Source organism: Pleurodeles waltl, unplaced genomic scaffold, assembly GCF_031143425.1.
Source record: "Pleurodeles waltl isolate 20211129_DDA unplaced genomic scaffold, aPleWal1.hap1.20221129 scaffold_209, whole genome shotgun sequence".
Taxonomy (NCBI): domain Eukaryota; kingdom Metazoa; phylum Chordata; class Amphibia; order Caudata; family Salamandridae; genus Pleurodeles; species Pleurodeles waltl.
This window is the reverse complement of record NW_027149915.1, coordinates 16,180-33,459: the sequence shown is the minus strand read 5'-3', so window position 1 is coordinate 33,459 and position 17,280 is coordinate 16,180. Positions and strand designations below refer to the sequence as shown.

Genomic DNA, 17,280 nt, shown 5'->3' with positions numbered 1-17,280 from the left:
TGAGGGTTCACCAGGGCCAGCGCCATGCTGAGGGTTCACCAGGGCCAGCGCCATGCTGAGGGTTCACCAGGGCCAGCGCCATGCTGAGGGTTCACCAGGGCCAGCGCCATGCTGAGGGTTCACCAGGGCCAGCGCCATGCTGAGGGTTCACCAGGGCCAGCGCCATGCTGAGGGTTCACCAGGGCCAGCGCCATGCTGGGGGTTCACCAGGGCCAGCGCCATGCTGAGGGTTCACCAGGGCCAGCGCCATGCTGAGGGTTCACCAGGGCCAGCGCCATGCTGGGGGTTCACCAGGGCCAGCGCCATGCTGGGGGTTCACCAGGGCCAGCGCCATGCTGGGGGTTCACCAGGGCCAGCGCCATGCTGGGGGTCACCAGCGCCATGCTGGGGTTCACCAGGGCCAGCCCATGCTGGGGGTTCACCAGGGCCAGCCCATGCTGGGGGTTCACCAGGGCCAGCCCATGCTGGGGGTTCACCAGGGCCAGCGCCATGCTGGGGTTCACCAGGGCCAGCCCATGCTGGGGGGTCACCAGGGCCAGCGCCATGCTGGGGTTCGCCAGCGCCATGCTGGGGTTCACCAGGGCCAGCGCCATGCTGGGGTTCACCAGGGCCAGCGCCATGCTGGGGTTCACCAGGGCCAGCCCATGCTGGGGGTTCACCAGGGCCAGCGCCATGCTGGGGGTTCACCAGGGCCAGCGCCATGCTGGGGGTTCACCAGGGCCAGCGCCATGCTGGGGGTTCACCAGGGCCAGCGCCATGCTGGGGGTTCACCAGGGCCAGCGCCATGCTGGGGGTTCACCAGGGCCAGCGCCATGCTGGGGGTTCACCAGGGCCAGCGCCATGCTGGGGGTTCACCAGGGCCAGCGCCATGCTGGGGTTCACCAGGGCCAGCCCATGCTGGGGGTTCACCAGGGCCAGCGCCATGCTGGGGTTCACCAGGGCCAGCGCCATGCTGGGGTTCACCAGGGCCAGCGCCATGCTGGGGTTCACCAGGGCCAGCGCCATGCTGGGGTTCACCAGGGCCAGCGCCATGCTGGGGTTCACCAGGGCCAGCGCCATGCTGGGGTTCACCAGGGCCAGCGCCATGCTGGGGGTTCACGAGGGCCAGCGCCATGCTGGGGGTCACCAGGGCCAGCGCCATGCTGGGGGTCACCAGGGCCAGCGCCATGCTGGGGGTCACCAGGGCCAGCGCCATGCTGGGGGTCACCAGGGCCAGCGCCATGCTGGGGGTCACCAGCGCCATGCTGGGGTTCACCAGGGCCAGCCCATGCTGGGGGTTCACCAGGGCCAGCGCCATGCTGGGGGTTCACCAGGGCCAGCGCCATGCTGGGGGTCACCAGGGCCAGCGCCATGCTGGGGGTCACCAGGGCCAGCGCCATGCTGGGGGTCACCAGGGCCAGCGCCATGCTGGGGGTCACCAGGGCCAGCGCCATGCTGGGGGTCACCAGGGCCAGCGCCATGCTGGGGGTCACCAGGGCCAGCGCCATGCTGGGGTTCACCAGGGCCAGCGCCATGCTGGGGGTTCACCAGGGCCAGCGCCATGCTGGGGGTTCACCAGGGCCAGCCCATGCTGGGGGTTCACCAGGGCCAGCGCCATGCTGGGGGTCACCAGGGCCAGCGCCATGCTGGGGGTCACCAGCGCCATGCTGGGGTTCACCAGGGCCAGCCCATGCTGGGGGTTCACCAGGGCCAGCGCCATGCTGGGGTTCACCAGGGCCAGCCCATGCTGGGGGTTCACCAGGGCCAGCGCCATGCTGGGGTTCGCCAGCGCCATGCTGGGGTTCACCAGGGCCAGCCCATGCTGGGGGTTCACCAGGGCCAGCGCCATGCTGGGGGTTCACCAGGGCCAGCGCCATGCTGGGGGTTCACCAGGGCCAGCGCCATGCTGGGGGTCCACCAGGGCCAGCGCCATGCTGGGGGTTCACCAGGGCCAGCGCCATGCTGGGGGTTCACCAGGGCCAGCGCCATGCTGGGGGTTCACCAGGGCCAGCGCCATGCTGGGGGTTCACCAGGGCCAGCGCCATGCTGGGGTTCGCCAGCGCCATGCTGGGGGTTCACCAGGGCCAGCGCCATGCTGGGGGTCACCAGGGCCAGCCCATGTTGGGGGTCACCAGGGCCAGCGCCATGCTGGGGGTTCACCAGGGCCAGCGCCATGCTGGGGGTTCATTAGGGCCAGCGCCATGCTGGGGTTCACCAGGGCCAGCGCCATGCTGGGGGTTCACCAGGGCCAGCGCCATGCTGGGGGTTCACCAGGGCCAGCGCCATGCTGGGGGTTCGCCAGCGCCATGCTGGGGTTCACCAGGGCCAGCGCCATGCTGGGGGTTCACCAGGGCCAGCGCCATGCTGGGGGTTCACCAGCGCCATGCTGGGGGTCACCAGGGCCAGCGCCATGCTGGGGTTCGCCAGCGCCATGCTGGGGTTCACCAGCGCCAGCGCCATGCTGGGGGTTCACCAGGGCCAGCGCCATGCTGGGGGTTCACCAGGGCCAGCGCCATGCTGGGGGTTCACCAGGGCCAGCGCCATGCTGGGGGTTCACCAGGGCCAGCGCCATGCTGGGGTTCGCCAGCGCCATGCTGGGGGTTCACCAGGGCCAGCGCCATGCTGGGGGTTCACCAGGACCAGCCCATGCTGGGGGGTCACCAGGACCAGCCCATGCTGGGGGGTCACCAGGGCCAGCGCCATGCTGGGGGTCACCAGGGCCAGCGCCATGCTGGGGTTCGCCAGCGCCATGCTGGGGTTCACCAGGGCCAGCGCCATGCTGGGGGTTCACCAGGGCCAGCGCCATGCTGGGGGTTCACCAGGGCCAGCGCCATGCTGGGGGTTCACCAGGGCCAGCGCCATGCTGGGGTTCGCCAGCGCCATGCTGGGGGTTCACCAGGGCCAGCGCCATGCTGGGGGTTCACCAGGACCAGCCCATGCTGGGGGGTCACCAGGGCCAGCGCCATGCTGGGGTTCACCAGGGCCAGCGCCATGCTGGGGTTCACCAGGGCCAGCGCCATGCTGGGGTTCACCAGGGCCAGCGCCATGCTGGGGTTCGCAGCGCCATGCTGGGGTTCACCAGGGCCAGCGCCATGCTGGGGTTCACCAGGGCCAGCGCCATGCTGGGGTTCACCAGGGCCAGCGCCATGCTGGGGTTCACCAGGGCCAGCGCCATGCTGGGGTTCACCAGGGCCAGCGCCATGCTGGGGGTTCACCAGGACCAGCCCATGCTGGGGGGTCACCAGGGCCAGCGCCATGCTGGGGGTTCACCAGGGCCAGCGCCATGCTGGGGTTCACCAGGGCCAGCGCCATGCTGGGGGTTCGCAGCGCCATGCTGGGGGTTCACCAGGACCAGCCCATGCTGGGGGGTTCGCCAGGGCCAGCGCCATGCTGGGGTTCACCAGGGCCAGCGCCATGCTGGGGTTCGCCAGCGCCATGCTGGGGGTTCACCAGGACCAGCCCATGCTGGGGGGTCACCAGGGCCAGCGCCATGCTGGGGTTCGCCAGCGCCATGCTGGGGGTTCACCAGGGCCAGCGCCATGCTGGGGGGTCACCAGGGCCAGCCCATGCTGGGGGGTCACCAGGGCCAGCCCATGCTGCCTCGGGACCACCATTCACCAGCCCGGGAACGGCCCGTGGGGGTCTTTGAGTGGGGAGCCAGTCATTCCTGGAAGAGAAGCGCTGAGACAGGGACACCCAATGTGGCGCCCAGGAGGAGGCCGCCGCCGTCTCCAAGGGTTGCTGACTCTTCGCCGTCTTCTACTTCTTTCAGAAACGGAGCAAAAACAACCTCGCACTGGAAAAATGAATGCGGTGCCAATGAAAGCATTGTCACTTTTTCAAACACAGACATTTGCGTGTGTTTTTGTTTATATATCTTGAGGCATGGGCGGCGGTATTGTGCACTAAAAACAGAACTATAGATTTGTTTCACACTTAAATTCTTCGACCAGTGTGAGGGGCGTCCTTAAAACAGAAACATCGTAAACAGCCCAGAAGACGGGGAACAACCACCGAACACGCCCTCTCGGGCCCAGATGTATAAATCTTTGCACCAGCGCAGCACAAGGTGGTGTGAAGCGGACAGTGTCACAGGTCTCTCACTATTCACCACAAAAGAGGTTTTGTGCTGGAAAGCTGAAATCGCCATAGGGCGAAGGCAGCTTTGTGATGCTTTCAATTGTAACTGGGGCATCACTGAGGCACCCCGAGACACAAAGCCGAACCTGGCAAGATTGGCAGACCTTCATTCGCATCAAAAGCGAACGCCTCCCTGAGCAGGTGCAAACCAGGGGAAAGGGATACTTGGCGTCCCTTGCTTGTGTTCTGCATGTACAGCACACGCCCAATGCATCCATACCTTCTGCAATTGCTGTGGCACAGACATCTGTACCACACGGCATGCCTCCAGTACACATTCTGTGTCAGGGAGTGCACACTCATGTCTGTACCAAGATGCAAAGGAGTGCGCTGCGCAAGGCACCACAGGGAATGACACCACCGGCTCAAATTAAGCACTGCATTCTGTGCCAGATTCTACGGCAGGTCTACAGATCTGAAGCATTTTTACACGGATGGGGCCTCAGCAGCAGACCGAGCAGGCCCGCCTAGGACCCATTGCAATTTAAAAGGCTGTCATTTGTCCGGCGGCTCTAGCAGTCCCGCCCAATAGGACCTCTGTGAGGGGCAAAGCAGCCCATTCAGCCTGGCAACGGGCATCTCTCGATGATGCTGCGAACACTCAGTGTAGCCTGGTTGCTCCCAAAGTAAGTATGATGTAATATAGAATAGTGCAGAAGTTTATATCCTGCTTTCCTAGACACTGCCTCTGCCTCACTCCCCCTCTGCCAGTTCTTTACCTAAACCCTCCGACCAGATACCCCTCACACCAACTTCATTTTCGAACTACCAATTAGAGCCTGAGATATCTGTGTTTCTGCCCTTCTGTAATCACCCAGACTCAGGGGGTCATTATGAGTTTGGAGGCTGGAAAAGGCCATCCACTGAACTCCAGCGGTCAAGTTACAGCCAGTGCAGTCCCCTTCCTGCAGGCCCCTTTACAAGTTTCCAGCTGGGTGAGCGGGCGGAAACAGAGTTCCCACAATATTGACTCCGGCTCATAACTGAGCCGGCAGCAACGCTGCGGTGCGTAGGGTGCACCAGCACCCTTTGCGCTTTTCACAGTGAAAAGCATGATGGGCAGTGTGAGAAGGTAGCCTCTTTCTAGCCTTGTTACCCCCACTTTTGGCCTGTTTGTGAGTGTATGTCAGGGTGTTTGTCACTGTTTTCACTGTCTCACTGGGATCCTGATAGCCAGGCCTCAGTGCTCATAGTGAAAACACCATGTTTTCAGTATGGTTGTTATGTGTCACTGGGATCCTGCTAGTCAGGACCCCAGTGCTCATAGGTTTGTGGCCTATATGTATGTGTCGCTGGGACCCTGTCACACAGGGCCCCAGTGCTCATAGGTGTGCATGTATATGTTCCCTGTGTGGTGCCTAACTGTCTCACTGAGGCTCTGCTAACCAGAACCTCAGTGGTTATGCTCTCTCATTACTTTCAAATTGTCACTAACAGGCTAGTGACCAATTTTACCAATTTACATTGGCTTACTGGAACACCCTTATAATTCCCTAGTATATGGTACTGAGGTACCCAGGGTATTGGGGTTCCAGGAGATCCCTATGGGCTGCAGCATTTCTTTTGCCACCCATAGGGAGCTCTGACAATTCTTACACAGGCCTGCCACTGCAGCCTGAGTGAAATAACGTCCACGTTATTTCACAGCCATTTTACACTGCACTTAAGTAACTTATAAGTCACCTATATGTCTAACCTTTACCTGGTAAAGGTTAGGTGCAAAGTTACTTAGTGTGAGGGCACCCTGGCACTAGCCAAGGTGCCCCCACATTGTTCAGAGCCAATTCACTGAACTTTGTGAGTGCGGGGACACCATTACACGCGTGCACTACATATAGGTCACTACCTATATGTAGCTTCACCATGGTAACTCCGAATATGGCCATGTAACATGTCTATGATCATGGAATTACCCCCTCTATGCCATCCTGGCATTGTTGGTACAATTCCATGATCCCAGTGGTCTGTAGCACAGACCCTGGTACTGCCAGACTGCCCTTCCTGGGGTTTCTCTGCAGCTGCTGCTGCTGCCAACCCCTCAGACAGGCAGCTGCCCTCCTGGGGTCCAGCCAGGCCTGGCCCAGGATGGCAGAACAAAGAACTTCCTCTGAGAGAGGGTGTGACACCCTCTCCCTTTGGAAAATGGTGTGAAGGCAGGGGAGGAGTAGCCTCCCCCAGCCTCTGGAAATGCTTTGTTGGGCACAGATGTGCCCAATTCTGCATAAGCCAGTCTACACCGGTTCAGGGACCCCTTAGCCCCTGCTCTGGCGCGAAACTGGACAAAGGAAAGGGGAGTGACCACTCCCCTGACCTGCACCTCCCCTGGGAGGTGTCCAGAGCTCCTCCAGTGTGCTCCAGACCTCTGCCATCTTGGAAACAGAGGTGCTGCTGGCACACTGGACTGCTCTGAGTGGCCAGTGCCACCAGGTGACGTCAGAGACTCCTGCTGATAGGCTCCTCCAGGTGTTAGTAGCCTTTCCTCTCTCCTAGGTAGCCAAACCCACTTTTCTGGCTATTTAGGGTCTCTGTCTCTGGGGAAACTTTAGATAACGAATGCATGAGCTCAGCCGAGTTCCTCTGCATCTCCCTCTTCACCTTCTGATAAGGAATCGACCGCTGACCGCGCTGGAAGCCTGCAAACCTGCAACATAGTAGCAAAGACGACTACTGCAACTCTGTAACGCTGATCCTGCCGCCTTCTCGACTGTTTTCCTGCTTGTGCATGCTGTGGGGGTAGTCTGCCTCCTCTCTGCACCAGAAGCTCCGAAGAAATCTCCCGTGGGTCGACGGAATCTTCCCCCTGCAACCGCAGGCACCAAAAAGCTGCATCTCCGGTCCCTTGGGTCTCCTCTCAGCACGACGAGCGAGGTCCCTCGAATCCAGCGACACCGTCCAAGTGACCCCCACAGTCCAGTGACTCCTCAGCCCGAGTTTGGTGGAGGTAAGTCCTTGCCTCACCTCGCTGGGCTGCATTGCTGGGAACCGCGACTTTGCAAGCTTCTCCGGCCCCTGTGCACTTCCGGCGGAAATCCTTCGTGCACAGCCAAGCCTGGGTCCACGGCACTCTAACCTGCATTGCACGACTTTCTAAGTTGGTCTCCGGCGACGTGGGACTCCTTTGTGCAACTTCGGCGAGCACCGTTTCACGCATCCTCGTAGTGCCTGTTTCTGGCACTTCTCCGGGTGCTACCTGCTTCAGTGAGGGCTCCTTGTCTTGCTCGACGTCCCCTCTCTCTGCAGGTCCAATTTGCGACCTCCTGGTCCCTCCTGGGCCCCAGCAGCGTCCAAAAACGCCAAACGCACGATTTGCGTGTAGCAAGGCTTGTTGGCGTCCATCCGGCGGGAAAACACTTCTGCACGACTCTCCAAGGCGTGGGGGATCCATCCTCCAAAGGGGAAGTCTCTAGCCCTTGTCGTTCCTGCAGTATTCACAGTTCTTCAGCCTAGTAAGAGCTTCTTTGCACCAACCGCTGGCATTTCTTGGGCATCTGCCCATCTCCGAGCTGCTTGTGACTTTTGGACTTGGTCCCCTTGTTCCACAGGTACCTTCAGACAGGAATCCATCGTTGTTGCATTGCTGATTTGTGTTTTCCTTGCATTCTCCCTCTAACACGACTATTTTGTCCTTAGGGGAACTTTAGTGCACTTTGCACTCACTTTTCAGGGTCTTGGGGAGGGTTATTTTTCTAACTCTCACTATTTTCTAATAGTCCCAGCGACCCTCTACAAGGTCACATAGGTTTGGGGTCCATTCGTGGTTCGCATTCCACTTCTGGAGTATATGGTTTGTGTTGCCCCTATCCCTATGTTTCCCCATTGCATCCTATTGTAACTATACATTGTTTGCACTGTTTTCTAAGACTATACTGCATATTTTTGCTATTGTGTATATATATCTTGTGTATATTTCCTATCCTCTCACTGAGGGTACACTCTAAGATACTTTGGCATATTGTCATAAAAATAAAGTACCTTTATTTTTAGTATAACTGTGTATTGTGTTTTCTTATGATATTGTGCATATGACACTAGGTGGTACTGTAGTAGCTTCACACGTCTCCTAGTTCAGCCTGAGCTGCTTTGCTAAGCTACCATTATCTATCAGCCTAAGCTGCTAGACACCCTATACACTAATAAGGGATAACTGGGCCTGGTGCAAGGTGCAAGTACCCCTTGGTACTCACTACAAGCCAGTCCAGCCTCCTACATTGGTTGTGCAGTGGTGGGATAAGTGCTTTGAGACTACTTACCACTCTTGTCATTGTACTTTTCATAAGAGAAAAATATACAAAACAAGGTCAGTGTATATACACATAGCCAAAAAGTTTTGCATTTCCTCTTTTCACTCTTTTCTAAGTGCTGAAAAGTACTTCTAAACTTTCAAAAAGTTCTTAAAAGTTTAAAAAGTTTTTTCTGTCTTTCCAAAAAGTTCTAAAAACTTTTTTCTCTTTATCTATCACTTTAACTCTCTAAAAAATGTCTGGCACAGGCCAAAAAGTTGAACTGTCCAAACTTGCATATGATCACCTTAGCTGGAAAGGAGCAAGGAGTCTCTGCATAGAGAGAGGTTTGAGTGTAGGGAAGAATCCTTCTTTAGAACTGTTAATTAATATGCTTAGAGTACAGGATAAGGCCATAAGTGCCCAATCTGTAGAAAAAGTAGCTAATGGTTCTCAATCTGATCCAGGGACTCCCCCAGGAAAAGGTTCAGGAAAGAAACTTCTCAGCCTGCCCATTACTAGACAGTCTAGCATAGTTGGTACAGAGGTTGAATCACATCATACTGATGATGTGCTCTCACATTATGCTGGTAGCCAAGCTGTTAGGGTGCCCTCTGTAAGGGACAGGTCTCCTTCTGTTCATTCCCATCATACCTCTGTATCTAGAAATGTCCCTCCCACCCACCCTGATGACAGATTGTTAGAAAGGGAGCTCAATAGATTGAGAGTGGAGCAAACCAGACTGAAGCTCAAGAAGCAACAGCTGGATTTGGATAGACAGTCTTTAGAAATAGAGAGGGAAAGACAGAAGATGGGTTTAGATACCCATGGTGGCAGCAGCAGTATTCCCCATAGTCATCCTGCAAAAGAGCATGATTCCAGGAATCTGCATAAGATAGTTCCCCCTTACAAGGAGGGGGATGACATTAACAAGTGGTTTGCTGCACTTGAGAGGGCCTGTGCTGTACAGGATGTCCCTCAAAGGCAGTGGGCTGCTATCCTATGGCTATCATTTAGTGGAAAAGGTAGGGATAGGCTCCTTACTGTGAAAGAAAATGATGCCAATAATTTTACAGTTCTTAAGAATGCACTCCTGGATGGTTATGGCTTAACCACTGAACAGTACAGGATAAAGTTCAGAGAGACCAAAAAGGAGTCTTCACTAGACTGGGTTGATTTCATTGACCATTCAGTGAAGGCCTTGGAGGGGTGGTTACATGGCAGTAAAGTTACTGATTATGAAAGCCTGTATAACACAATCCTGAGAGAGCATATACTTAATAATTGTGTGTCTGATTTGTTGCACCAGTACCTGGTAGACTCTGATCTGACCTCTCCCCAAGAATTGGGAAAGAAGGCAGACAAATGGGTCAGAACAAGGGTGAACAGAAAAGTTCATACAGGGGGTGACAAAGATGGCAATAAGAAGAAAGATGGTGAAAAATCTCAAGATAAGCATGCGGATAAGGGTAAAACCAAAGATCCCACTTCAAATCTTAAACACTCTTCAGAGGGTGGGGATAAAACAAATTCTTCCTCTTCTTCCCAACCTGCACACATTAAAAAGCCTTGGTGCTTTGTGTGTAAAAACAGAGGCCATAGGCCAGGGGATAAGTCCTGTCCAGGTAAACCCCCTGAGCCTACCACCACTAATACATCAAGCTCTAGTGCCCCTAGCAGTAGTGGTACTAGTGGTGGGACTGCTGGCAACAGTCAAGCAAAGGGTGTAGTTGGGTTCACTTATGGGTCCATAGTGGAAACTGATGTAATCAGTCCCAAGACAGTTTCTGTCACACCTAGTGGCATTGGCCTTGCCACACTGGCTGCTTGTCCCCTTACAATGGATAAGTACAGGCAGACAGTTTCAATAAATGGTGTTGAGGCCTTGGCCTACAGGGACACAGGTGCCAGTTTCACTTTGGTGACTGACAACCTAGTGCACCCTGATCAACACATCATTGGACAACAGTATAAGATTATTGATGTCCATAACTCCACTAAGTTTCTTCCCTTAGCTATAATTCAGTTTAGTTGGGGTGGAGTTACTGGCCCTAAGCAGGTGGTGGTATCACCTAGCTTACCTGTAGACTGTCTCTTAGGTAATGACCTAGAGGCCTCAGGTTGGGCTGATGTAGAGTTTTATGCCCATGCAGCCATGCTGGGCATCCCTGAGGAATTGTTCCCTCTCATTTCTACTGAAATGAAAAAGCAAAGGAGAGAAGGCCTGAAAACTCAGGATCCCTCTCCATCAACAGGTAAAAAGGGTATCACAGTATCCCCTAACCACCCTACCATTCAGGATACCATTCCTGTGGTGGGAGAAACCTCTCCTCGGGTGGCACCTGTTCCAAGGGAATCATCAGCTGGCATAGCTGGACTCCCTGAGGTAGAAGTACCTCTCTGTGGGATAACTAACATTGGTGACAAAAAGAGCACCATTTTAGTTAACATGGAGCATCCCTCCAACCCTCCCAGAGAAACTTTAGTGCAGAAACCCTGTACTGCCTCACAACACTTAGGACAGCATCCCTGCCCTAGTGTGGAGCTCATAGGACAGCATCCCTGCCCTGCTCCAACTCAAGAGAAACAGCATCCCTGTTCTCTCTTCCAGCCAAATGGACAAAGTTTTTGCCCAGCCATGGCTTTTCTGAGACAGCATCCCTGTCTGGCATTTCCATCACTACAAATAGGTTCAGTGGACAATTCCCACTGCTCTAAACTAAAACTTACTGATAGAAACTCTGAAAATACATCTTCACATTGTTACTTAGCTAAAAAACTTCAAACAGGGTGGTTTACATCCCCACAGGGAAGTAACCATATAGTGGATGATAAAGGGAGTAACCAGTCTATTGCAGAGCTACTCTCTACTTATCACCACTTAGACAATAAAGTCTCAACTGGCCAAGGTTAGCCTTATTGTCCTTCGTTTGGGGGGGGGTTGTGTGAGAAGGTAGCCTCTTTCTAGCCTTGTTACCCCCACTTTTGGCCTGTTTGTGAGTGTATGTCAGGGTGTTTGTCACTGTTTTCACTGTCTCACTGGGATCCTGATAGCCAGGCCTCAGTGCTCATAGTGAAAACACCATGTTTTCAGTATGGTTGTTATGTGTCACTGGGATCCTGCTAGTCAGGACCCCAGTGCTCATAGGTTTGTGGCCTATATGTATGTGTCGCTGGGACCCTGTCACACAGGGCCCCAGTGCTCATAGGTGTGCATGTATATGTTCCCTGTGTGGTGCCTAACTGTCTCACTGAGGCTCTGCTAACCAGAACCTCAGTGGTTATGCTCTCTCATTACTTTCAAATTGTCACTAACAGGCTAGTGACCAATTTTACCAATTTACATTGGCTTACTGGAACACCCTTATAATTCCCTAGTATATGGTACTGAGGTACCCAGGGTATTGGGGTTCCAGGAGATCCCTATGGGCTGCAGCATTTCTTTTGCCACCCATAGGGAGCTCTGACAATTCTTACACAGGCCTGCCACTGCAGCCTGAGTGAAATAACGTCCACGTTATTTCACAGCCATTTTACACTGCACTTAAGTAACTTATAAGTCACCTATATGTCTAACCTTTACCTGGTAAAGGTTAGGTGCAAAGTTACTTAGTGTGAGGGCACCCTGGCACTAGCCAAGGTGCCCCCACATTGTTCAGAGCCAATTCACTGAACTTTGTGAGTGCGGGGACACCATTACACGCGTGCACTACATATAGGTCACTACCTATATGTAGCTTCACCATGGTAACTCCGAATATGGCCATGTAACATGTCTATGATCATGGAATTACCCCCTCTATGCCATCCTGGCATTGTTGGTACAATTCCATGATCCCAGTGGTCTGTAGCACAGACCCTGGTACTGCCAGACTGCCCTTCCTGGGGTTTCTCTGCAGCTGCTGCTGCTGCCAACCCCTCAGACAGGCAGCTGCCCTCCTGGGGTCCAGCCAGGCCTGGCCCAGGATGGCAGAACAAAGAACTTCCTCTGAGAGAGGGTGTGACACCCTCTCCCTTTGGAAAATGGTGTGAAGGCAGGGGAGGAGTAGCCTCCCCCAGCCTCTGGAAATGCTTTGTTGGGCACAGATGTGCCCAATTCTGCATAAGCCAGTCTACACCGGTTCAGGGACCCCTTAGCCCCTGCTCTGGCGCGAAACTGGACAAAGGAAAGGGGAGTGACCACTCCCCTGACCTGCACCTCCCCTGGGAGGTGTCCAGAGCTCCTCCAGTGTGCTCCAGACCTCTGCCATCTTGGAAACAGAGGTGCTGCTGGCACACTGGACTGCTCTGAGTGGCCAGTGCCACCAGGTGACGTCAGAGACTCCTGCTGATAGGCTCCTCCAGGTGTTAGTAGCCTTTCCTCTCTCCTAGGTAGCCAAACCCACTTTTCTGGCTATTTAGGGTCTCTGTCTCTGGGGAAACTTTAGATAACGAATGCATGAGCTCAGCCGAGTTCCTCTGCATCTCCCTCTTCACCTTCTGATAAGGAATCGACCGCTGACCGCGCTGGAAGCCTGCAAACCTGCAACATAGTAGCAAAGACGACTACTGCAACTCTGTAACGCTGATCCTGCCGCCTTCTCGACTGTTTTCCTGCTTGTGCATGCTGTGGGGGTAGTCTGCCTCCTCTCTGCACCAGAAGCTCCGAAGAAATCTCCCGTGGGTCGACGGAATCTTCCCCCTGCAACCGCAGGCACCAAAAAGCTGCATCTCCGGTCCCTTGGGTCTCCTCTCAGCACGACGAGCGAGGTCCCTCGAATCCAGCGACACCGTCCAAGTGACCCCCACAGTCCAGTGACTCCTCAGCCCGAGTTTGGTGGAGGTAAGTCCTTGCCTCACCTCGCTGGGCTGCATTGCTGGGAACCGCGACTTTGCAAGCTTCTCCGGCCCCTGTGCACTTCCGGCGGAAATCCTTCGTGCACAGCCAAGCCTGGGTCCACGGCACTCTAACCTGCATTGCACGACTTTCTAAGTTGGTCTCCGGCGACGTGGGACTCCTTTGTGCAACTTCGGCGAGCACCGTTTCACGCATCCTCGTAGTGCCTGTTTCTGGCACTTCTCCGGGTGCTACCTGCTTCAGTGAGGGCTCCTTGTCTTGCTCGACGTCCCCTCTCTCTGCAGGTCCAATTTGCGACCTCCTGGTCCCTCCTGGGCCCCAGCAGCGTCCAAAAACGCCAAACGCACGATTTGCGTGTAGCAAGGCTTGTTGGCGTCCATCCGGCGGGAAAACACTTCTGCACGACTCTCCAAGGCGTGGGGGATCCATCCTCCAAAGGGGAAGTCTCTAGCCCTTGTCGTTCCTGCAGTATTCACAGTTCTTCAGCCTAGTAAGAGCTTCTTTGCACCAACCGCTGGCATTTCTTGGGCATCTGCCCATCTCCGAGCTGCTTGTGACTTTTGGACTTGGTCCCCTTGTTCCACAGGTACCTTCAGACAGGAATCCATCGTTGTTGCATTGCTGATTTGTGTTTTCCTTGCATTCTCCCTCTAACACGACTATTTTGTCCTTAGGGGAACTTTAGTGCACTTTGCACTCACTTTTCAGGGTCTTGGGGAGGGTTATTTTTCTAACTCTCACTATTTTCTAATAGTCCCAGCGACCCTCTACAAGGTCACATAGGTTTGGGGTCCATTCGTGGTTCGCATTCCACTTCTGGAGTATATGGTTTGTGTTGCCCCTATCCCTATGTTTCCCCATTGCATCCTATTGTAACTATACATTGTTTGCACTGTTTTCTAAGACTATACTGCATATTTTTGCTATTGTGTATATATATCTTGTGTATATTTCCTATCCTCTCACTGAGGGTACACTCTAAGATACTTTGGCATATTGTCATAAAAATAAAGTACCTTTATTTTTAGTATAACTGTGTATTGTGTTTTCTTATGATATTGTGCATATGACACTAGGTGGTACTGTAGTAGCTTCACACGTCTCCTAGTTCAGCCTGAGCTGCTTTGCTAAGCTACCATTATCTATCAGCCTAAGCTGCTAGACACCCTATACACTAATAAGGGATAACTGGGCCTGGTGCAAGGTGCAAGTACCCCTTGGTACTCACTACAAGCCAGTCCAGCCTCCTACAGGCAGGCCTTGGGGGCCCCTGCACTGCCCAGTGCAGGGGCCCCCAGTCCCCAGAACTCTTTACATGGTGGGGCTACCGCCACGTAATCGCCGGTGGAGAAGGGACTCTTAAGGGACAACGCTGCTCTTGCATATTAGAACTGCCACCACCGCCAGCACCTCCAGTGGAGGAGAAGTGGAGGTGCTGGTGGTCAGATCGTGGCACAACCGCCATGGTCGTAATGTGGCTGTCAGACTGCCACATTGGCGGTGGTCCGACTGCCACCGTGGCCCTGATGGTCTTAACACAGCCACGGTCGTAATGAGGCCCTCATTGTGTTGTCCCCATGCAACGAACGCATGTGTACACTTGTGCCCACTTTAACGCCCCATGAACAGCCATTTGTTAAACATGGTTTCCAATGGCTTAATAACCGGGGCAAATATAAGGGGGGCGAGCGGACATCCCTACCTCGTGCTCGCTCCACACACCATGCTCCTGAGGGGATGCTGTCCGTTTGGACTCTGGCCACGAGGTGGTATGTAGCAATCTGATGCAATGTAGGACCCCCTGTGCCACACCCATGGTCTCCATGACCACACATACAATTCAAGCTTTAGGGAGTCAAAGGCTTTCTCTATGTTATCAACATTGCAGCAGGTTTGTGGGCATTCACTCATGACATGGAAAGGAAGCCTAAAATTCAGGACCGCGTTTCTGTGTGGGATGAATCCCAGCTGGTCTGGGTGGGGAAAGTTTGTCAGCATAGAGAACATTCTACTTTCAAGCACTTTCACAGTCCTCTTATGATGCATGGATAAAGGGAGGGGGGATGATGTACGTTCCTGGGGGGTGCTGGTGAGATTTAGGTAGCTTTACAATAATTTGTCTCAGTAGCTTGTGGGATGCTCTAAGCTCACCGGCCACAATGTATAAAGTTGTTAATGTGGGCACCAAGGGTCATGTCCAGCTTCATGCCCCTTTGTAATGTCCCGGTCCAGCGCCATACCCCCTTTATTGTCCCTGTCCCGGGTTGTCCATCATGTCACGCCTCCTTGTAATGTATCCCTGGTTGTCCGTCTTGTAATGCTCGCTTGCACTGTGTCTCTCAGGTATGGTAATACACAAGAATGGTAAGGTTGCTGCGAGTGGTGTGTGTTCTATGTTACCTTATGTCAATATGCTTGCACATGACTTGAGCCAATCCAGGTCTGTCCCTGAAAATTACCAGTGACACTGCTTACTGAGCAATGAATGCCAGTGACTCTGCAGCGCTATTTCTGAGATTGCTGAGATCCTGCGAGATCTTGACACTGCAGCAGCCATATTGGGTGAGGCTGGTTGCGGTCGGGTGCGGCAGGCCATTGAGCCGTGCCCACGCACTAGCCCCCGCTTTGCCTCTTGAATCTCAAATGCAATGGAGCACGCACAGGAGCCGCTGCCCTGGAAACCACTGTAACAACCGCTAGCCTTGTGCAAGGAACCTGCAGTTGACTCACCTGGTATCCTTGCATCTCAGAGACCGGACAGCCACACACCAAGCAACCTGTAAGACAAAAGAAAAACAAGTGAATAACCAGGTATCGCTCCAGCACTTTCTGCAAGATTAACAAAGAACAAGCATCGCGCCTCCTCATCCCTGCACAAACCTTCCTAGCAACATTCTAACTCTGTTCAGACCAACAGCCTAACCCCTCGAAATATTAATGAAATGACCTGGAGAGTAAATTATTGTATATGCACCGATTCGCTTCTTCCTGAGGCGGAACGGAGTCAAGAGCCAGGAGTAGCTCGACAAGCGCATACGGTTATAAGTCCGACTAAGAGTACCATTTACCCAGAGTGAACCTACGCATTGTATTGCAATACAACTGTTCTAATGTAGTGGTAACATGCCTGGGTTTTGCTTTCTATCTGTAGACATTATATAAATCAATACGCAGAACAGTTGAGCTCCATAACCTCTGGTGAGAAGTATCACCATCGCCTTGCGAGCACCCGGTGCATCTCCACTGAAGGTTTAGTTGCATCACAGGTACTTATGTGTTAGACTCAGGAGCCCCCAAAAACAAAAGGAACTGGAGCAGAAACCCCTCAAGAGATTAGGGGTCTTATGACTGTTTTGTTCTCTCCTGAAGGTACGACAACAGCGCTTGAAAACCACGCTTACACCTCACCCAAACAACCAGGATCTCCTCCCTCAGTCCCTTGACTTCCTTTCAGTTCCCTTCGCGAGTAAGAGTAGGGGCTATGGGGTTGAGCCACATCATCGACGCAGGGTCCAAAGACTGCTAAGGTAGGCCCATATCATCTCTACGTGGCCACGTCGTGGAGTATAACATAAGCCCACCTTGCTTGATACCAGCATCCCACCATACGCTCTGCTGAAACCCCGCAGGCGCTAATTCCCTTGTGGCACCTGATCTCTTTGCCTTCCAAGGGACATCTATCTCATCTATTTGTGCTTGGGTTGATTTCTTCTCCCCGACCACCTGGACATATTGGACTTGTGTGTTGTGTACGCATATATTTGATCTCTTGTACAATGCCCTCTAGTATTCAAACAATATTATTTATTTGCAGTAGGGTGTTTATTATCTGTCTGTTGTTCTCAGAGGTGTCACTTGTCTGTGTTCCTCTTCGTTTGAAATAAGCAACAAAAATAAATTACTAGGTCTGTCTTCCTCCATATGTTGTCTCAGAGCTAACTATATTGTCCAACTGTCCAGCTCGTTCCAACGTCTCCATATACTTTGCCCTGATTTCCGTCATGTCTGTGGTTTACTCTGCCCCTTTGCCTTTTCTAGTTGTACTTCTCATGTCTGCCGCCAACTCTACTTTCGTGGCTCAGTCTTGACTGAACTCTGTACGTT

At 53.8% G+C, this 17,280-nt stretch overlaps 1 protein-coding gene across 2 annotated transcripts in view; it reads right to left on the bottom strand.

Annotated features, from left to right (window-relative positions):
- Positions 1-15,950, bottom strand: part of LOC138274914 (zinc finger protein 34-like) — a 278,326-nt gene extending 262,376 nt beyond the window's left edge. For both annotated transcript variants that reach the window (XM_069219026.1, XM_069219027.1), the window contains exon 1: positions 15,907-15,950. In XM_069219026.1, the coding sequence (XP_069075127.1) occupies positions 15,907-15,921 (15 nt within the window). In that variant the 5' untranslated portion in view covers positions 15,922-15,950. The remainder of the gene's footprint in view (positions 1-15,906) is intronic.
- Positions 15,951-17,280: the final 1,330 nt, after the last annotated feature.